Source organism: Varanus komodoensis, unplaced genomic scaffold (assembly GCF_004798865.1).
Source record: "Varanus komodoensis strain SLA01 unplaced genomic scaffold, ASM479886v1 scaffold6_2, whole genome shotgun sequence".
In the NCBI taxonomy this organism is placed as follows: domain Eukaryota; kingdom Metazoa; phylum Chordata; class Lepidosauria; order Squamata; family Varanidae; genus Varanus; species Varanus komodoensis.
In genome coordinates this window covers 11315949-11338917 of record NW_025336346.1, presented here as the reverse complement: position 1 = coordinate 11338917, position 22969 = coordinate 11315949, and the positions used below count along the sequence as shown (strand labels likewise).

The following is a 22969-nucleotide window of genomic DNA, read 5'->3' as shown; positions in this document are numbered from 1 at the left end:
TGTATGCCTGAACTCAAGTGAAAAGTCCAGATAAAATCCAGATACTGAATATGTTTAGCTTGGAGAAGGTAAGGAAATAAGAGAGCTGTCTTGAAGTATCTGAAAATCTGTTGCTCCAGAAGGCAGGACTAAAACCAACATTTTAAGGAAGGAGATTTTAGCCATACATGAACACATGGCCACTTAGTTGTTTGGCAGTGAAACAGACTTTCCTTCACTGAACATATGTAAGTAGACCCTATCAGGGATACCACAACTGCAGAATTCTTGCACTGAGCTACCTCTAAGGAATTGTTCAACCCAATTTCCATGTACAGTCTCCATTCATATACTTAATTTCAGAACATCAACTATTGTATCCCAGTACCTTTTATCCATCTAGATAAGTGAGCATGAAGATCTTTAAATACCTCGAATTTGAAAACACTCACTTCCCACTGATACTAGTGGCTACAGTCACATTAAGCCACCTTGTATTTGTTGAATAAGCCATGTTCCAGGCTTACCAGCTTTGAGTGGTCCCTCCTCTCTTTCCCACTCAGTTCTTCAGCAGGCTCTGGCCTGCATCCCAGTGCCTTTCATGCAAGAACCTATCTCGTTTCCCTAACCTTCCCACTACTGCCACTTTTCATTCACCCCCTTTTAATTTTAATTAACAAGTGGAGCCTCCCACACCCCAAAGAGTTTGGGCCCTGAACACCGTGCACTGGGATGGGTATTTCTTTATTTTCTGTCAGTGGCAGGTGCTTTGTTATGCCTGCTGATATATGTACTGCCACCTGTTCCATTTCCTTGTCTGTTTCAGAGCTGCAAAGTGAATAGGTAACATACATGGAAATTCCAAAGGCAAAACTGCATGCCATGTTGCATACAGCTGCCAGGGACCATTTGCCAAGGCATCAGTTAAAAAGCCTAGTAAAGGAACAAAACCATCAAAACAGGTACACCAAAAAAAGGGGGGAGGGATAGCTCTCCCTTGGCAATGCAACACAACCTCTTTAAGTGTTGAAGTTAGTGTCATATTTTCCACACTTCCTCAAATATGCAGCTATTTCAGAGATATTAACCCCCTGGCTGCTTTTTGGAGCAGTTGCTGCTACAGAAACTGTGGTTCCATGATAGTTCTAAAACAAACTGTCTAGAAATATACACAACCTTAAGGGCTGGGAAGTAAATGAAGGGAAAATTTGCAGAATTGCAGCAACAGAGCAGTTAGTATAGATACATATATTTCCCTCCAGTCCTTGAATTTACATAAAATTATATACATTTCTGCATTAAAAAAAAAAAAAACCCTTCGGTAACCAAAGTAGTAAATATTCAAAAAAAAAAAAAAAAAAAACAGTGTTGTGAAAAATGGGGGTACAGGCAGTCCCTTGGTTATGAATGTCTGAATTACAAACAGCACGTACTTAGGAACAAACTGCTGTAAAGCATATTGATTTTTTAAAAAATTACCATAGGAAATCATCATCACCATAAAGAGAGAGGATGCAAAAGGGGAGAGAAGGAAATCTCTCCAGCAGGTGAGTTTGGGCAGGCAGGATGCCTAGAGATATTCACAGTTTTTCCACTTTATTTATTTATTTTTCAATTTATATCCTGCCTTTTTCCTACAAAGGGCTCAAGGCAGCTTACATCATTCTCCTCCTCCATTTTAGCCCCACAACAAGAACCCTGTGAGGTAGGTTGGACTGTGAGTCTGTGACTGGCCCAAAGTCACCCAGTTGGCTCCATGGCTGAGCGGGGACTCGAACCCAGGTCACCTGAGTCCCAGTCCCAGCTCTTGACCACTAAGCCACACTGGCTCATAACACCACACTGGCTCTCACTTTGATGGGGATCCTGTGCCTTACTCATGTACAAATTCAGCATAAAGACGAGTTTCCATTATCTCAAAAACAGAATTCATTTGTACCCTGGGGACTGCCTATAGTTAGTATCTTCTCCTTTCTGAAGTAGATGGAGAAGTAGAGAAGTGCTGAAAATGTGCAAGGCACTAAGAAGTGTCAATTAATTAAAAGCCAAAGGGATCACATCACTTGCAAAAGATCAACTGTTTAACCCCCTCAACACAAAGTTGTGCGTTTTTGGGATATCAAAAATAAATTGGAAAAAGCTAGGAAACAATTATGGCTATTTGTGGCATCAGTGGAATGACAGTCACTAGTAGCAATGCACAAATTGAGTGGTGTAGGGATATTTTTGCCACTCTAGCCGGGAGGCTCTGTAACCATTTCTGACAATGTACAAAATGATTGCCCAGCCAGGTATGGATGATATGACAGTCCATCATGGGTAAGAGCAATCTTTTAACAAGTCCTCTTGTTAAGGGTGGTTCTTTTGTGAAAAGTATCCCATCCTGCAAAAAAACCATGCTGAGTTCAGGCAACACAACAACATGCCATGGTTGGTTATCCATGGAGGGCTGTTATGCGATGTGAAACAGATCAAGGTGTTGAATAAGTAGCTAAAGTATAAGCATTTCTCTACTAGTGGGAAATAGATTAGCAAATTAAGACTGCATTACAAAATATTTCTTTAAAAATTGTTAGCCGTTGCCTACTCAAGCAAAGCATAGAAATAATTCTTACGGCATTTGAGGACACAAAATAAAATTTGCAATATCCTATTATCAGTAAAAATTTCCAATCTAAATTACTTGAAAAGTTGCTAGTAAATACAAAGTATTGTCAATACTAAGGTAAGGGTCTCTAACATTTTCTTTCAAACTACTTGGTTAATACCACTGTATTAGATAGAGTCCTTTGATTCCTGTGGCAATACCATATGATGCTTGAAGTTAATGCCATGTTGTATCCTAGATCTTTTCAATGTATACCATTTACTTTCTTCTTGTCTCTTTGCTTACCTGCAGACCTCTTATAGGAGAGTGATCTTTGCATTTTATACCAACTCACCAATAACTGGCATGTCTTCATTTCCCACATTACCTGCATTCTGTGCATCATTTGCTGCTGGGATTTTATCCCTTAAGAGCAATCTCTGTGAAGGCCACCTCTTGTATCGGAATGAATGCTTGTGACAAATTAATCTGGAAGAAAGAAGAGACTTAACATGGGGTGTGGGAAATCGGAGACATATGCCTAACAGTGATGAGGACACTGAGTATGTCATAAGTATGTGCATGAGTTTAGTTCTTATTTAAGTTTTCATGGTGTAAAAATCATGCTGTATATAGCTTGAGTAGTCCATGGGGTCACGATGGGTCAGACACGACTTTGCGACTAACAACAAGTGACAATCTGGGCTTACCCAGACAAAGGTTTGGAGTTTTGTGCTTCACAAATCAAAGCTCATTCTGGTCAACTCTTTCAACTATCTAGAATAAAAGATGCAACTTTTTTCAGTTTTTAGAAAGGAGCACATATATGGAACTATCGTTATGGGATTAATAAAACCTCAGACTGGATGGGGAAAGAATTCAGGATGCATTGTTTTAGGTTTGGATAGCGACTCTAAATCAGCCATTGGCTTTAAGAAAAAAATAGCATGAACTGCATAGGCAGGAAGAGGCAAAAATTGGGTGGAAGCTAGTATTTTGTGAGCAGAAGTCCCCTTGCAGCATGGAACTGTCTCACTTCCTCCTCCTTCCTATGCCAGAGGGTCTCCCATTCCTGGAATAAATTTTAAGGACACACAAGGGACTGCAGGAGGAGAATCACTGCCCTCCCAGTTCTGCTGACAGAAGCAGAAAAAATTAATTAGATTCTATCTCTTGTACTGTTCCCCTGCTGTTGTATTGTCCTTATGCCAGATTCCCCTGGGATTTAATTCAGAGAAGGACATTAGCAATTCTAAACATACCACTATCTATGTTAATAAAGCTTAATAAAGTCTTTTTGTTGTACCAGTTTGTTGCACTGTTGCATAGCAGCTGGGTGGGTGGCTTACCTGAAATCTGCTCCTTTCAGAGTTTTAAAGGTATTGTATTCCCTATCATAGCATGGAATTATATTGCCATTCCACTTCAAGCTGTGCTGAGTGTCAGAACCAGGAACAAATCCTTTACAGATGCTGTTCTCTACCTCGTTGTCTAAAATGCCCAAAACTGGAACAGGCTAAAAGAACAGAAGCTGCAGTTTCATAATTTGCTTTCCATATATGATTTTAGCCATTAGTTTCCAATTCTAAGAACAAGAAATGCATTTCAAACTAAAGCTTTCTTTTAAAAACATTAGAACAGGGTGGGCAACTTATGGAGGTTTGGGGCCCATGTAGAATAATAGAATACTAGAATTGGAAGGGACCATGAAGGCCATCAAGTCCAATGCCCTGCTGTTGCCAGACGGGGGATTTTTGGGGGAAAAAATAAATTGGCATCTGCTAGCTAATTATGACCCTTTTTGCTGATCCATAGCAGCTATGGTATGCTAAAGTTGCAAGTTTTTACTCTTGTGACATGCTAGATATTTCTAATGGCTTTAAAAGGGGAAAAAAGCAGAGGGAGATGCATGTGGCCTGCATACTGACCAGTCTTGTACTTTTCCGCTTGGCAACTAGGTTATTGCGACAGATGGATTGGAATTGATGCTTCTAATTCCAAAGAACTGTGGTAACTGGAATGTTCTAAGACTGGAATTTTGAATTTGACCAAATCAAAACGTTTTGCAAAGTATAATAAATCAGTTAAAAATGAACTCTTGGCCCATGGGTTGGGAGGTCCTCCCAAAAGCATCCTGGCTTAATGATTTCCATGTATAGTACCTGCATCTTTAGGGACAGCTTGACTGGTTTATCCTTCAGGAGTCCTTGGAGACGTGCTAGCTGACAACTGGCATTTGGTCCACTGGAAATGAGCTCTGTTGCTGGGCAGCACCTATGAACTTTCAGTGCAGTGTTGCAGCAGATGACTTTTTGAGGCTCTGTTGTTGAGAAATACGTCCATTGAAAAGTACACATAAGAACAGTTAGCTGTGATGGGACCAACAGTTAAATTCTTAAAATATACAGAAGCACTATTTCCCATGAAAAACTCTGCTATTAGCTGTTAATAAATTTTCTTGCCTAAGTAGTTCTGAAATTGTATTTATGTAAATCATACGGAATGAGATTGACTTTGTTTCTGATCTCATGACTAGTTTCAAAGCAACACAAATGCAAGTAGTAGGTTTCAGCTAATTTTGCTGCTGCTTTTCTTGTTCCAGCTCTGCCACAGCCTAAAAGCTCCCTACCAAAAACAAAAATAATTGCTTTGATAAAGACACTTCAGAAATCCTCATACCGGTGCATCTGTTTTACATACAGCCCTGCAAGGCCTTTTCAGGGCAGTGCAGTTGTGGAAGTGCAGCTTCCTTCTTCCATCTAGTTGCACAACATTTGCACAGAAAATGCAGCCGTTGTAATTTCACTGAATGCAAGATATCTACCTGTCCTTAGCCCCCAGGAGAAAAGCTAGTTCTTAAATCACCAGGGGTCCCATCTATTAAAAACAACACTTGGCACTCATACTTAATGTTTTTCTGTGGGCTAATCACAAAGCACTGCTAGAGCACTTAAAGACCTGTGATCTACAAAGACCTTGTCGCAGATTGTTGCCTTAACATTACTGTAATAGTGCTGTCAGCTGAATCAGAAAGGCATTTCTTGCCCAGTGCTGTGATGTATAAAGGGCACTTTGCTTTCATGTAAAATAATACTGCTAAGATCTAAGATAACCCTTAAAAAGCATGTGGTGTATATGAGTCAGCTGGTTCACAGCCTGATCTCAGAATATGAGTGCCTGTCGATTCAGTATTTTTTAAATGCCACAAAAGCTCCTGGTTATTCAAAAGAACTCTTCATGCTAAAGCATAAATGTTTCATAACTGATTTATCCTTATATCTGATTGGTACCTGCATAAATGCACTACTTCTTAATTATCCAGAACTAACCTGGAAACAAGTACATACCTTCTCTGTATGTGTCAGGGGTGATGAAGACATGTGATGGCTTTTTATAGAGGTCAAAATCGATTTTATGCTTGTCCCCCTTCCATCTGTCCCGGTCCAGCACTGGCTTCATACTGCTGGCATGTAGAAAGTTCTCCTGCCATTTCTAAATGAACATTGATTATCTTAGTATAAATGGTATCCTGAAAGCTTGCTGGGTATTGTGCATTTAAGTCACTCAACAATACAATTATTTGGCAAATATATCATTCTGAAATACAAGGCGTCTTCCAATAACTAATTTCCTTGTGATGCGTTAAAAAAAAACCCCACTCACAGATACTCACAATTAAGGCAATAGCTCAAACCTAAGGCCATGTTCTGAAGTAACTTCCAATTTCCAAGGACACACTTTGTGTGTGAGTTTTTCAATCATTAACTTCCCCATGCCACACTGCAAATATATTCTGAAACCTGGCAGTACTTTCCAAAGCAGTTTTTGATATGGCACGGAGGGCCACAGGTCAAAGCAAAGGCTTGTTTGTTTTTTAAGTTGAGCTGGGTAGGCCCAAGCTTTAGGGATGCCTAAAACCATTTTGGATTATGGTCAATTTAACTGCAAGAAAGGTGAGAAAGAAAACTTATACCCATTTCTTATTTCCAGTGACAGTTTAAAAATGTCTACCCTGCCTTTCCACTTAGAAGAAACATGAAAATCATAACAAATACAAAGATCTGGATAGGTTGCCCTAGATGCATGCATATGTGGAAGTAAGCCACACTGAACACTGAAGGACATTCTGAGAAAACATGCATAAGCTTGCCCTATAAATCTAACCGTACTATGACAGAGCAGCAGTTCCATCTAAAATCCAGCAAATACCTTGAATAAGGATTTTAAAAGCACGCACTGTCCATTCAAGGACATCCTGGATATAATTTGCCTGGTGAAGTCTGCCTTGCACCCACATAAGATGCATTGTAATGGAGAAAATGAGGGACTTGGCTTTCAAGGTTCACTTAGCCATAAAGCTCCATGGGTGGCTGGGGACTGGAACTATCTCTCAAACTTTCCAACTGGGTTGTGTGGATTACACGACAGGTTACAGATAGGACAACTGTGCAGAAATTTAAAAATTCAGCGTTACCTCACATAGCTCCATCCGTCGGGCCTCGTCAGGCATGCACCGATGCAAGTTGGCTTCTATGCTGCTCTTAAATCCAGGATATACAAACCCTTCTGGTGACAGCCACAACTTCTTGGTTTGCTTGATGGATTCTTTTGCTGCACTGTCCTCATCCACTGGATCAAACATGCCTGATATATATTCATCACTATAAGCAAACCTCTTGTCTGGCACCTAAAAAAGTTTAAAGATTTGGCATATTCCTGTCTTGGTTACTATGACTTCATCCCCAGCATTTCATGCATATATAGATCTATGAATATGTATTTTATTTTTTTTATCTTACTCTGTTTAAAAAAATATGGGGTCAAACTGAGCATCACACTAGGAAATATCTGCTAATGCAGTAAGACTTTCCCGTTTCTGCTCTTCAGTGCACCAGCCAAAACACTGCTCTGGTGGGTTCAGCAATTCTTAGGAGCAGATTTAGAGAAAACGCGGGAGTGGACTGGGAACACCTCCCAACCCAGATAGATTGTAAAGGCTTCCGTGGGTGATCGCTGTGTGTACATTTTCTGGTCACATTTTGTTTCCTGCTTTGATTTTGTTAGTTTAATCGCATGCATGCATGCACACAGTTTTATTTATTTAATGTATATACTGTTTAATTAGCATAATGCTCTCAAAATGGTTTACACAATGTAATTAAAATATACAAAATCCAACAATTAAAGCAATTGAGAACAGATTTGCCTGCAATAAAACATCTTTGTACAATAAAAAATTTGTAGGCATATATAGATCATTCAAATATGAATTATTTATTTATTATTAAAAGCTTTTATAGGCCATCCTTGATATAAATATATCTGGACAGCTTAATTTATTTGGAAAGCAATAAATAAAATATTGAAAATGATGCAGAACTCTTTTTTTCTCACCTGTGCCATGTCCTGACGAAGTAGCTTCTTTGCAATTTCTGCAGAATTCAGGGTTTGAGTACTATAGTTAAAGATAGACTTGCCATCAGAAGGGAAAGCCCTGATGGTTCTCGGGGCTTCCTTTTTCACCATCTTGCTGAGCAGGTGAATATTTTCAATATTAGACTGGAAGAGAGATTAGTATGTGAGATTATTCTGGTCTTGTTAACCCTTGTTAGAGGAAAAAAAATGCATTCCTAAAATAAATATGCTGCCCCTGCCATGGATCAGATCAGTAACGAAAATAGCAGGCAAAACAAAACCTGCAGGAAGCCTTCACTCTCTCTCTCTCTCCATCCACCTTCTGAAAGCATCCGCCCCCCACAAGATGATTATTATGAATGTCATCTGTCAATCATCAGGCAGCCTGTACCTAACTGAATGACAGAAATGTGGTTGGAAAACAGCTGGTGCTGATGGGCCAGATGCCAATCATTGTTCAGCTCGTGAACGTGGGTGCATTTTTTTTTGTTTTTGCTTTGTCTGCCTGTTGATAACCATTTTTCTATGCAGGTAAAAATTTCACTTCATCATTCTTCTTAATAACAAAGGCTCTTTTGGGTTCAGTTCTGTGCGTGTTTGAACAACAAATGCAAAAGAAGTCAGTTGGCTCCCAGCATCCTTAAGCCAACATGCTAGAAGTTGTACACCTCATTTCTGTCTATACAGACACAGGATTGTGCCCTTTCTCAGTGATGATAGACACACTTTCTGAAGTAAATCTCTGGAACTTCAGAGTTCACAAGGCTGACAAAATACAGCCATACGGGCAATTCAGTCAGACCTTCGCAGTGCTCTACAACAGCGGTCCCCAACACTTTGGCACCAGAGACCAGGCTCATGGAGGACAATTTTTCCACAGACTAGGGGGTGGAGATGTTTTCGGGATGAGTCAAACGCATTACATTTATTGTGAACTTTATTTCTATTATTATTACATTGTAATATATAATGAAATAATTATAAAACTCTTCATAATGCAGAATCAGTGGGAGCTGTTAGGAGCCGGACCACACTGTGTGGGGAGGGCAAACAGGCGAGGGAGGCTGTCTGTGTTTGCAGCCGCTCCCCAGCACTGGCACCACCACCTCAGTTCCACCTCAGATTGTAGGGGACTGGATTCTTGTGGGGAACACACGGCCTGGATCCCTTACATGCACAGTTTGCAGGGGGGGTCGCGCTCCTGTGAGGAGTGGCAGAGGCGCTCCTTATCAGAACCTGGTAAGAGCGCTGTGCTCCCTGCCAGCCCCGGTGGTTCATGGCAGCCCGTCCCTGTCTGCCGCGCTGCCCCTGGCAAATGGCTGCCTGCTGACATGAGCCAGGGCGGGTGGGGGATCTGGGCTGCACACCCCGTGTGAGGGTCTGGTGCCTGGCGGTCCGGGGGGGGCGGGTGCTGGCACCAGGGAGTGGCTGCAGAAGTGGATGGGGCTTCACTCAGTTGCCCACAGCTCACCTCCTGCTGTGCGGCCCAGTTCCTAACAGGCCATGGACTGGTACCAGTCTGCAGCCAAGGGGTTGGGGACCCCTGCTCTGGAACTTGCTTCTTGATATAGTCTGTGCCTATGACACAACAGCCCACTATGTACCCCAAGAGCAGATTCTAACAGAAGAGCGACACTCCCTAGTGTCCTCTCTCATACATCTTAGTTTGCTAATTCACATGCTTTTAGCTTTGCTTTTAACTATTTTAACTGACAGCATTTTCTATTTATTATGACATATTTTGATCTCTGCTTTTTAAACCACCTGAGGTATCACTAGATAAGGCAAGGGGTACATATGTTGACTTAAGTAATAGCAGTAATGGCAATAGTAAATAATGAAGTCTCAAATGCACATATAGCAAAAATAACTTGAATAATTTCCTGCTGAATTTGTTTTCCAGATGTGGGATAGATTGGTACGAGAGTGCTAACTACCCATTCTCTACATGCACACTGTATGATGTACATCAAAAACAGGCATAAGCTTTAAGAGTCTTTCACTGCTGCAGCCCCACCTTAATGTAATCTTGTGGCATCTGGATTTCCATGTTTCTTTTTCTTACTAGGTACTCTTCATTGTAGTTCTCCAAATGGGAACGTTTGCCTCGTTTCATGGGGAAATACTTGGTTGGGCTATGACATGCCTCCAAGGTGTCTGCGTGCTCCTGAATGAACAGGTCATCTTTAGTCAAGGGAACCCCAAACTCTTGACTTAGCATTGTGATCATTGCTGCAGAGGGCAAGAGGTTGTGATGGACCACATCCCTTAACTTCTTACTGCAGCAAAGGTAATCCAGCCTGCAGAATGAAATGAGAGGAGGGATGGCAAGAGAGATCGCGTGAAATTGGTTATCCACTGCCATCATGGATTGCAACGAAGAAATGAAAACTGAGAAATCCACTCAGTAGAGAATATGATAGAAATGCACACAGCAGCACGGCCAGGTATTAATACAGCCACAGCACTATTTTTCTGCATGTCAAAGAAGCCTTCTGTGTCCTTCAGTTATAGAAACAGATATATGGCAACTCAATAAAATTGCCCACACACCAGCAAAGATGCCCTCGCGCCCAACATCAGAGCAAAAGGTCTGCATTCTAGTTTGGATCACTGCCTCCTAGTACACACGCACGCACGTACGCACACACACAGCAGGTGACAAGAGAACAGTCTGGCTCTCCTCACCCTGCTGACTCACAGCTCAGTTGGAGCTGTCACATCATCCAGGAGGACAGAACTACACTGTTGCTTGTGTGCTCTCACAGACTTCACAAATGCGTTGTCTTAAGATCAACATCTATAATGGCTCAATTGTCTGAATGAGTAGAAGTAAATTGCTTCAAGACAGTATGGGGAAAAAACCTCTGCTTCAGTCTTCTACAACTCCTTGTTCCATGCAATCCTTAACCATGACAAGGTGTGAATAGCAGTGTAGTATTTTAGGGTTGAAGGACACTCCTTAATTTAGCAAACTCTCTCTCCTCCACCCCACTTACAGCTTTTTAGGTCAACTGTACCCTTACTGGAATGACTGAGACAACTGAAAAGAATATCCTTGTCAAGTGTTGGGGGGGGGGGCGGTGAGAGTAGATCCTCCTGTTGCCATTTGCATTTAGAAACATAGAAACAGAGTCAGAAGGGACCTCCAGAGCCATCTAGTCTGACACCCCAGGTCCAGTCAGCTCCACTCATGACAAGCCTACCATGTGCATGTCTAGCCTATCCTTGAACCAATGGGGCCTCAACCACCTCCCATGGAAGCCCATTCTATAGCCTAGGGGTCCTGACTGTCAGGAAGTATTTCCTGGCATCCAAACTGAACCTTGGTTCCCTGGAACCAAGTGGCATCCAGTGGTTTGCTCCACTGGAACGCGCCCTGCCCTCATCAGCAGGAGAAAACAGGTCTGTACCCACCTCCATGTGACACCCCTCACGTCGCCAACAGATCCCTTCAGAGTCTCCCCCAAGATGAAAAGACCCAGTTCCCTCAGTCTTGCCTCATATGGTTTTCCCTGCAATCCGACCACCATCCTTGTGGCCCTACGCTGCACCAAACCCAACCTGGATATGTTCTTCCTGTAATGCAGAGCCCAGAAATGAACACAATACTCCAGTTGCAGGCGCACCAGCGTCATATAGAGTGGCTGTAATACCTCTCTCGAGCCAGAAGCCATGCTTCTGGCTATACTTCCAAGGGTGACACTCGCCCTGTTGACTGCCATACCACACTGCTGACCCATGTTTAGCTGCAGTCGACCAATACCCTGAGAACCCTTTCACAAGTGCTACTCTTCAGCCACTTGTCCCCTAACTTGTAGTTACAACAGCCATTCCTATGTCCCAAGTGCAAGTTCTTACACAATGAATGCCATCCTGAACAGAACCCTGGAGGGATTCACTGGCCACAATCCTGATGATTTCCCACTAATAATTACTCTCTGCTTTCAGTCCATCAACCATGCCTTAATCCATCAGAAAGTGCATTGGTCTGTCCCAAAACTCCTCAGTTTCTCAACCAGGATGTCATGTGGCACTTTGTCAAAGGCCTTGCTGAAATCCAGATAAACCACATCGACCACATCCCCTCCCTCTTGTCACAGAATTCCACATCTGGCAGGACCCGTTTTTGTGGAAGCCGTGTTGTATGGCTGCCAACCTCTCTTCCCTATCTAGGGTTACCGGATCTCTTGCTATTATGAGCCTTTTCATTGTCTTTCCCAGAATGGACGTAAGGCTAACCGGCCTGTAATTTCCCATGTCCCCTCTACTACCCCTTTTTATTAAAAGCAAACACAGCCATGCTGGAACATGAGTAAAAACAATCCAAAATCCTGAGTGGAGGGCATGATTTAAACTTTATAGATGGGCTATGTCTTTTGTGACAAAAGGGGAGGCTTCCATACCACACTAATATTGCTGCTCCTCTGTTCTAGTGCACTTAATTTGTTCACTCTCCCCTCCCATATTTGGTGCTTCTGAACTGCACTGCTGGGCGCCTCCTTTCTCTTACTATTGTTTCTCCCCAGCCCTTCACAGTGTGCAAATTATCTTATATGCAGCCTCATCCTGGCCATTTCCTTGTATGTTACTTACTGCACATCATACTCCCAAAGCACCCCATTTTTTAAGGTGGCAAATAAGTGCCACCAAAGTCCTCCAAAGTACCATCTAGGCATTGGTGGAGGGCAATCGGTGGTGAACGAGGCTGGAGGCAACACTGGCAAAATCTGAAGAGCAACAAAAGTGGCACTGGAGCTGATCCCAGCAACTACACAAAACCACTCTCCCAGGTGCCAACGACATAACAACACACCGTGTGTAATAACAAGTACATTCAGCTGTCCGGGACAAAGCAGCTGATGAGTAACTCGTGCCATCCACTGGGAATGCCCAATATGACATATGGTGCTATGCAAATCCTCAAAGTATGACATGAACTTCTGGCTGTACAGCATCTGCAAAACAGCCAGAATTTTCTATCTTGTATCTTATTGGGAGATTATAATGTGTGCAAAGTGCCCTAAAAGCTCTGTATGAAAAGGGACTAGGGGAGACTCCCTCTCTTTCACACACACACATTCTTACACATTAACCCTCTACTTTTATCTGAAAGAGCACGTCACATTTAAGAACAATCTAACCTTCTCAGAGCTTCAAAACACGGCTGGGGAATCATATCCCGGACATACAGCAAGGGCTGCTTCATGAGACTAGACAGTGGCTTGCAGAGACGGATATGAAAAAGGACAGCCTCAAGGTCTACATACAGGCGCTGATGAAAAGCTAGATGTGAGTTATAGAGTATTTGTAGTCTTCCATTTTTAGTTTCATGCAACCTATAACAGAAAAAGATTGTCCCAAGATTTTAGTAGTTGGACAGTATATAAACAAATAAATAATAAAAAGGTTAGTTTGTGTTAATCAAATATTCCATCATCTCATGTTTCTCGAACTTCCAGATAATACCAGTATTTTTTCTTTTTTCATTTCCAAGTTGAATGTTTTTCGTATTTTAAATTCAGATAAACATTCCTATTAAAAAGAGAAAGTACCATATCATGAACTGCTAATCTAGTTATTGTAAATCTATAAATCTTACATGGTCTTTATGTTTGTTATAACCTTCATCCTAACTTTTTATGCACTTCAGAGTATGTGGAATTTACACTTATATATTGATTTCATTTGTAGCTTGCCTTTCTACAAGTCAGTCATTTATTAGACAATGGCCTTTAATAAAGTCCCTGCAACATTACAAAATGTATAACAGCAGTAAAATATTGGGGAAATTAAACTAATAAAAATAGCGCAGTGAATCTGAATTAAAACACATCTAGGCCTTTATAAAAACCATACATACAATTGTTAGGACATTGCATACTCAAGTGGCAAAGACAAAAAGCACAAGCTGATGGGTTCGTTTATGATCTTAACCAGAGAGGTCACATTTATTTATGAACCACCTTCAGGCTACAATCAGGATATAAGATTTCCAAGAAATGTTGAGCATGATAACGGATACAAGGGCCTTGACCATAATGTACCAACCACATCTCTGGCATTTCTAGCAACCCTTCCTTGTTGATCGTAAGGGATCTGCCAAAATGTGGCATCTAAGGTTGCTGTTGGCACAGACAGAAATCATAAAACTGTAAAAGCTTGTCTAAGTCTGGAAAAGGTCAGATTATCCAAGTATGGCGCTCTCAAATGGTTACCCTTATGAAATCCATAAGAAAAACCAAATCTAGAAGATAAAGTGGTCCACCAGTCCGACTTGATGTTTTCATTTTAAAAAACCAATTTGCAGCTCCTGCTTAGAAAGTGAAACTAAAAGGTTCCCAGAAATTAGGTATGATAAAAAATTAAATCTAGAGACCTATGGCATTCAAGTCTAAAGGCTAATAATAGGTGACTTAGATATAAATTACCAGCCTTTCTACCTGAGTGCTATTTTGTTTTAAAAATATTACTGCTTACAAAGCAAATATTGGCTACTAATTTAATGCTTTTCTTGGCTTAATATTAGATTCATTCCAACAGAATAAATTACCTATAAGCTTAAATAGTATAATCAAGCAGGGGAATAATTAACAAATGGTTCTAACACTGTGAGGTATGCACTCCTCTTTAATGGGAACAGCACGAGCAAGTGGTGCAGCTGAGAGCTGAAGGAGCATATGACATCTATTGAATTATTTCATTTATTACAGTGGTTACCGTATCCATCACATTTCTTTACTTATTCCATTTCTGTGCTGCCCAATGGTCAAAACTCTGAGCAGATGGGAAATGGAAGTCATTTTCGATGACAGCAGTGGGACTGTTTTCTTTTCTTTAGCCTCTTTAATTCAGGACAAAAATGGAGGGAAGCCGATACCCCCACTCCTGTCCTGAAGTGCCCACGTTCCTGATCGGAACTGGGGCCAGGCACACTCACTGGAAAAGAGAGCAAAGCATCATGCATAGTTCAGCTATGTGTGGATATAGGAATATTAATGTGGAATGGGGGAGCGGGGCTGGATGCTGTGTTTTGAATGCTTTGCAACAATGTTGAATTTGCTGCAGCAGGAGAGGATTAGATGCTATGCTTTGTATGCCTTTTTAAAACGAATTCATTCCATTTCTGGATGTCAGGTGATGTGGCACAGAGGAAGTGGGGTGGCTGGCTTGGTCATTCTGAAAACCCTTTATGGTGGGGCTCGCTTCTCTAGACTAGAGGCTTCTCTTTATGAAGGTTTCATCCTGCCACTTTACCAAAATTTCTGCCTCCAGATTCTTTGCAGGATTAAGACTGGTTCCTTTACACACATTTTCTGCTGCAGTTAGTCCATTGTTTTAAAGGGTTTCTGCCTTTCAGTATGCCCCACTGCACAACCACAAGGTAGCATAACACTGGAGTGGTACTGCAAAAACACATGCGCTTTTAATTCTGGTTCATTCCACCAGAGAACACTAGAGTTGTCTCCGTCTAAAGGAAGCAGTGAAAATGCTTCTCTATTGGAAAGCATGGAAGTGGTCCTGGAGGATGATGAGGCCACGGACCACAAGGCAGGAATCTACCACCACTGCATATAAAATGCCGACTTCGTATGCAGAGTCCTATATTCCAAGAAAGGGCAATTAAAAGAAGAGTGGGCAAGGTGGTGTTTTTCATATATGCTCCCCATAACAAATCTCAACAAACTGTACTGCAGTTTTTAAAGTATACAACTTACAGCACTATGAAAATAGGTTCAGTCAGTTTGAAGAACCAACCATGAAAGGGAAAAAAGCAAAAAATTAACTCTGGTAATGACACCCTTTCAGTGTTTCCTCCACTCTCTGAAAAGGGATCATCAATACACAGCCTTGGCCTTAACCATCGCTTCTCATCCTGCAACCTGTCAAAACAACTCCTTTAAAAGAAGAACAGAGGCTGACACTGCATTTGTAACATTCGTACATTACAGTGTTAGCAAGGAAGCATGAAATTAAAGTGCTCCATGACTTCTTTCTATTATCTGTAAATGCCTGTGCTTAGGAAGATTATTGAAGTGAAAGAGAAATAAGCAAAAGGTTACCGGAAGAATGGGTTATAATAGCAAAAGGAGCACACAGAAGCTGGCTGTGTCAGGACATCCCATCACAAACACGTCAGGCTTGTGATAAAAGTCAAAGTGGGCCAGACACGGACTGTGTGATTACCAATTGCAAGAGCGGCTTTTTACAAGGTATGTACCAAGTGAAGCAGGACACAATTCGGACTGGAATCCTGACAGAGGTAACAGATGTTAATTCTTTGCCCTTGATCCCTTGGCCCTTGCTATGTGCACTGCAGAAAAGTTTCCGCTAGCTGCTGGAAAGAAGTATGCCAATTAGCACAGGCTCAGAGTATAGCTCATTTTAGGAAAAAGTTGATTAGCCTCCTTCCGTGCAGCATATTAGTTCTGCATGCACAGATCTGTTTTGTTTTTGTTCTTTTTAACAAATGGGATGCATTCTGGTTCCTGACTCCTAGCTGAGCAGATCGGAGGAAGCTGCCCCAGGTGGTCTATGGCCTCTGTGATACAAGCAGCCAAGCTCCCAAGGGAAAGCAAACAGGGAGAGCAAACAGGAGTTTGGTGGTGGAGTTCTTCATGTTAAAGATACATTATCTCTGCAAAGAAATAAGGAAGAAGAGACCAGTAATCCCATCAAGTGCACCTGAATTCATATAAACAGCAAAAGGAGTACAGTAGCTGGAGTCTATTATCGTCTATCCAATCAAGGAGAAGATAAACATGAAACTTTCGAAAAACAAATTGCCAGTATTTCAAGGAGACATGATGTCATCATTATGGGGGACTTCAATATCCCTGATATCTGTTTGGAGTCAAATTCTGCCAAACACAGCCCCTCTAAGAGATTCCTAACATGTGTCACTAATAACTTCCTCCAGTAGAAACCAGAAATATAAACAAGAGGTATGGCTTTATTCGACCTGATCCCAACCAGGAGGGATGACACAGTGGACAAAGTAACAGCCATGGAAACTCTGGAGGAAAGTGACCGTGTCTTACTTGAATTCTCAATAATAAAGGAAATTCAAACTAAATGATAGCCAAGCATGTACCCTGGATTTCAACAAATTCAGGGCAATGATGAACAAGTTTCCATGGCAAACCAGTCCAAAGAGAAAAGGAGCCCAAGAAGGGTGAAATATCTTTAAAAAAAATGCTGAAGGCATGACTAAAACAATTTCAACAGGGAAAAAGAATACTAGACAACAGAGGAAGTCCATGTGGCTTCACAAAAAGTTAAGAGATCATCTGAAAACAAAGGAGGACATGTATAGGAGGTGGAAGGAAGGCCAGGCTACAGAAGAAGAATATAAGCAAGTAGCATGGAACTGCAGGGATGATGTCAGGAAGGCTAAAGCAATGAACTGAAGCTAGCAAGGGGAGCTACAAGCATCAAAAAATACAAGCAAGTCCAAAGCAAAAGACAGATCAAAGAGAACTACTCAATGTAGATGGAACAATGATAACAGATGACAAAGAAAGGGCAGAAGTGCTCAACTACTTTGGCTCTTCTCCAAAAGAAGAACTACAAACTTCCCAACAAAGCTATAATACAAGATGAAGGGACAGGATAGCAGCCTAAGATTGACAGGCAAATGGCCAAGGTCTAATTGGATTGAATGAGTTCAAATTTCCAGGGCCACAGTCATAAAAGAGCCAGCAGAAGAACTCTCAGAAACACTATCATCTCTGAAAATTCATGGAAGACAGGAGAAGTACCAGATGACTGGAGAAGGACTAATGTCGTCCCTATCTATGAGAAAGGAAAAAAGATGAACCTGGAGACTATAGACCTGTTCATCTGACATCACTCCCTGGAAAAATTCAACATATTAGAAAGCAAACAGTCTGCAAACAACTTGAAGACAATGCAGTAATTACTAGAAGCTAACATGAATTTCTCAAGAATAAATCCTGCCAGACTAACCTAATTACATTTTTTGACTAGATAACCTTCCAAATGGACATAATTTTATTTTATTGTTTTTACTCTTGTAATTGTTATAGAATGTAATTATGAACATCTATTTTTAATATTGCTTTTTGTAAAGCATGGCTGGGAGCCATGCATGGCTGTTAAGTAGTATATAGAAGCAATAAATAAAACAATAATAATCTTGCCCAACGTTGAAGGAGTGAAGAACCACCCACTGAAGAACTGATTTTTAAAAAGTTTCTGGATTGTGCTGAAATGGACAGACTGACTTTGTCTCTGAAGGAGAAAGAGGATACATACTTCCATCAAACTTGGAACTCTTTTTATTATTGGCTAGAAAAACGGGACTATGTGTAGATTTGAATATGTTTACGGATTGCTATAAAAAAAATGGGGGGCTGACCCAGCAGGTCTGATGTTTCTGATGATTGATGTTTTTAGTTTCTTTTTTTAGTTTGTAGAAAATAATAATAAAAATTTACTTAAAAAAACCCAATAATAATCTATCTAGACTTTAGCAAAACCTTTGCCAAAGCGGTCCACGACAGTGGTTTTCAACCAACAGTTCGCACACTGGCACAGGTTTGCGAGAGATTTCCTGCTGCTCTGCAGGGGGAGGGGGTGCATCCTACTCACTGCAAACAGGCATGGGGGCTGACTGTGCCCCACCACCTCTTCCTCAGTTGGCATCACGGTTGCAGGGGGTGCAATGGTGCTGCTGGAGGCAGGCAAGGAGGGGAGAGACAGCTCGGTGGAAGCTGGCTGGGAACCACGCTGCACTGGTATCAGTATTTTGTTCTTTTGTTGGCATTTTTTGTTGCTTGGTTTCTGGTTGTTTTGGAGAATTTTCATTTTTTTGGTATCGTCTTTGAAAACAAATACACAGAATACTGTATTATGTGTATGGTGCTTTTATTTCTTTCTCAGTGGTCCCTGAGGCAGTTTTCCTGTTTTTGCTGGTCATCCACAACCACTAGTCCAAACTAGCAAAAAGTGGGCTAGATAGTGCAACCATTAGGCGAATCCACAACTGGTTACAAACTCAAACTCAAAGAGCGCTTAATCAATGGCACACGCTCAAACTGGAAAGAGGTGACAAGTGGGGTGCCGCGGGGTTCTATCCTGGGACTGGTACTCTTCATCATTTTTATTCATGATTTAGATAAGGAAATACAAGGAAAGAGAATTAAATTGGCAGATGACACAAAGCTGGGTGGAATAGCAAATACCCTGGAAGACCGAGATAAGATACAGGTTGATTGCAATAGGTTAGAACACTGGGCAGAGCACAACAGAATGCAATTCAATAGGGACAAATGTCAAGTCCTCCACTTAGGAACAAGAAACCAAATGCACCACTGCAAGATGGAGAATAACAATACTGAAATTAGAAGGATCTTTTTTGTAGAACACAAGCTAAATATGAGCAAATAATCTGATGCAGCTGCAAAAAAGGCAAATGCTATTTTGGGCTGCTTTAACAGAAGTATCACTTCCAAAATACATGATATACTAGTGCCCCTATACTCAGCACTAGTCAAGACCTCACCTGGAGTATTGTGACCAGTTCTGGACACCTAAGTTTCAAAAAGATGCAGAAAGGCTAGAAAGAGTATAGAGGAGGGCAAGGCCTTATGGGGAAAGACAGAGAGAATAAGGCATGTTCAGCCTCTAGAAGAGAAGACTGAGGGATGAAATGATAGCATGCTACAAGCACCTCAAGGGCTGCCACAGAGAGGAAGGACAAGATCTCTTCTTGTTCATTCCAGAGTGCAGGACACAGAATAATGGATTTAAATTAAAAGAAACCAGACTAGACTAGACTAGACACCAGGAAGAATGCCTTCACTGTCAGAGCTGTACAACAATGAGACCTACTCCTTGGGGAAGCTGTGGGCTCTCCCTTGTTAGAGGCATTCCAAAAGCATCTAGACAGTTATCTGAATGGGTGAAACTTAGTGAAACTCAGTGTTCTGCTACAGTAGCAGGCTGAATCTCCTGGCCCCTTCCAATTCTACTACGATTCTATGAAATTTCCCAGCTACGGCCTGAGGTGGTATAGCCCAGGAAAAAGCTTCATTATGTTTGACATCTTTGGAGCTTTTCTACATGAGCAGTTTAGTGTGCTGTTAAGAACTATATCTTCTTTTGGTTTTGTCACAACTTTCCTGCTTTTTTGCTGCACATTCTCTAGTTAGAGCTGTGCTACAGAATAGCACAAATACATCAAGAAAAAGTGAGTCATTCTCCCCCTTTCTAATACACACACACAAAGGGAAGTGTGCTGGAAAAAACAAGTGAAACTGAAGTCTTCTGTTGTCCAACATGCCCATAAACAGAAATCAGTAAGGAATCAGAAGCACACAATAAATACCTCTTGTAGAATAGCCCTTGATCATTTGTTTCTGATCTTGTTTTCTGTGTATGAGTGCCCAAGCAACACACACAATTAGCTGCCTCCATAAATTGCCTTCTCTGCAGAACAGGTTTAAATAATAAAATAGCTTTGGTTACCTATCTATTCTTGTACTGAACATCTTCTTAAGTGCTTTGTTCTTCAATCCTTCCAAAACAAGAATGTGAAAAGCTCCATCCAGTATGTGAAATCCAGTAAGGACGTCCAGTTGAGCAATCTCCTCTGCTGAAAGCTTCTGGTTCAGTTTTAAAGTATTAAGGGATTTCTGAATTATATGCAGTGGGTAAGAATCAAGTTTAAGCGCTTCTGCGTTGATTTCTGTAATCTCTCGCAGCAAGTGACTCCAGAGCGATGTATTCTTATAGTCAAAAATATAGATGATGTAGCCATAGGGGCAATGTTCCATTTCAGAGTCATCCAATTCATCTGCAGGCCGTAACGGCACAGTTATTTCAACCCTCACTTTAAGATAGGACTCAGAGTTTACATAATGCCCCATTGGCAGCTGCACAACTTGAGAGCCACCAGCTCCCCTGGCCTTCTGACTGATGGTCTCCCCTTGGCAGACAGTTGTATCCTGAACTGAGCAGTTATGGATTGGTGCAGAGAAGTTCAAGGCCTTCTCACCTAGCAGTAAATCAGCCAGGCTGACTTTAGCCACCCCATAGGGATGCCACATTTCCTCCATGTTAATGGGATGCTGAAGCATGTATGTGGAAGTGACCACGTTCACGTCACTTATTTTGTTGTCTCCTGGTTCCTCTCCAAACAAGGAAGGCATGGTCTTGATAGCTTCCATTTTTTTGTCTCGGTCATGGACTTCAATTTCCAATGGTGGTCCTCTGAGATACTCACTCAGTTCTCCAGGCTTAACTGTTCCTATGAGAATCACATTGGTATCATTAAAGAAGACATCAGTTCCATGATCTCGACCTCGTGTTCGATGGGGAGGCATATTCCAGAATTTGTATTTGCAGTAAACAGGAACACATGAACTCTATGTAAGAAAAAAGGTGGAAGAGATAGCATTCTGTTGTCAATACAATTCAGCTACTGAACTTTATTATTATATTTATATCCTGCCTTTTTTCTTGCAAGGAATCCAAGCAGCTCTTATAATCCTCAACTTTCTCTCCATCTTACCCTCACAACAACCACTCTTGAGATAGGTTATGTTGAGAATAAGCAACTGGCCGAAGGTCACTCTGTGAGCTTCATAGCTGAGTGGGAACTAGAACTCAGAGCTCCTGAGTCCCAATCCAACACTCTACTATGCTACACTAGCTCCCACCTTCCTACACAGAACTCATGCTTTGGACTACAACTCCCAGCATCCTTGATAATTGGCTGTGCTGACCCAGGCTGAGGGCAGAAGGAGTCCAAAACATATTCTGTTCTTCATAATTCTGTTCTATATCACAAACTGCAGTTATCTAGTCATCTTGAAACAGGAAGAACACTCTGAATTACCTGTAGCTCTTCAATGGGAACAGGTGTGGTTGGTAAGCATCTGGCAGATTTAATCCTAATAATCAGTGGGTTTAACTCACGCTTCTGTTTCTCACTCATGAGAGGCTCATCAACAGAAAAGCTTAGGTATGCATCACAGAGCTTAGGGGATTTCTCTCCCAGTTGACTGACCACATAACTTTCTCCTGAAAATTGAGTGAGGAAATCAAATTATTGATATTAATGTCTGTAGAAGTACAACATTCCATGTTAACGGCTTAGCATTCTACTTCCAGGTAGACCACACTGGATGGGCAGCCACTTCTGCTACTTCAGCAAGCGCAAAGGGCTTGAAGAACAGGGGGTAGAGCCTATGATAGCCTAGCGCTCTGTTCTGTTCTAACCAACCCCAGCGAGGATTAACAAGAACCACCAATCCTGGAAACAGTGAAAAGAAAGAGCCACAATTGGTTCAGAGAACAGTATGGTTTACTGAGGCACAAGGTAGTTCAATCCAAATAGGACACTGACCCTGCAAGTTTGGACATTAAGTCCTTTTGTAGATAGGCCTATCAGAAGTCCAGGGAAAGCTTTTTGAAAGTTACCGTCAAAGCTGCAAACCATATTTGTGTTTGTGTTCTCACAAAGGAAAGGCGCTAGTGATGGTCATTCAGAAGAGCTTCATGGGCACTGGTGGAGCAAGTGCCACTGCCTGCTATACAAGCAAGTCTGCCAAGAGCAGCAAGGGGCGTTTGCCACTCTTGCCAAGCTTCTCACTCATCATCTCCCACCATGGGATTCATCTCCGGCATTTAGGCAGCATGACAGCTCATCCTGAGTTGAGCAAGCCCTGTGCAGTGAGTGGACCAGGTACACACTCTTTGCTGAATGAGTAATCGGATTCTGAGGGAGACAGAGAGAAGGCATGGGGGTGGGCAAGAGGATCAAAGGGGGTAGAAGCCTTTGAAGTCCCTCAAGGTCACGTCCTGCCATTTTGCAGGCCAATTGTGAAAACAGGCCTGTTTTAGAAGAGATGGGAGAGCGCTTCAAAAGGGGAGCGGGGGAGAGCAGATGTCTGACCCTGTCACTGACCCCATAACAAGGCATCAGGAGGGATGCTTCCCAGCTAGAGGACTTGTATAGGT

The 22969-nt window shown here is 41.8% G+C and overlaps 1 protein-coding gene across 1 annotated transcript in view; it reads right to left on the bottom strand.

The window, feature by feature from the left end:
- Positions 1-3310: 3310 nt before the first annotated feature.
- Positions 3311-22969, bottom strand: part of CFAP92 (cilia and flagella associated protein 92 (putative)) — a 65458-nt gene continuing 45799 nt past the window's right edge. The window contains exons 3-11 of the mRNA XM_044451512.1: positions 21846-22030; positions 20474-21372; positions 13114-13320; positions 9999-10281; positions 7961-8125; positions 7041-7253; positions 5914-6058; positions 4729-4886; positions 3311-3343 (exon numbers count right to left, since the gene is read on the bottom strand). Of these exons, the coding sequence (XP_044307447.1) occupies positions 3311-3343; positions 4729-4886; positions 5914-6058; positions 7041-7253; positions 7961-8125; positions 9999-10281; positions 13114-13320; positions 20474-21372; positions 21846-22030 (2288 nt within the window). The remainder of the gene's footprint in view (positions 3344-4728; positions 4887-5913; positions 6059-7040; positions 7254-7960; positions 8126-9998; positions 10282-13113; positions 13321-20473; positions 21373-21845; positions 22031-22969) is intronic.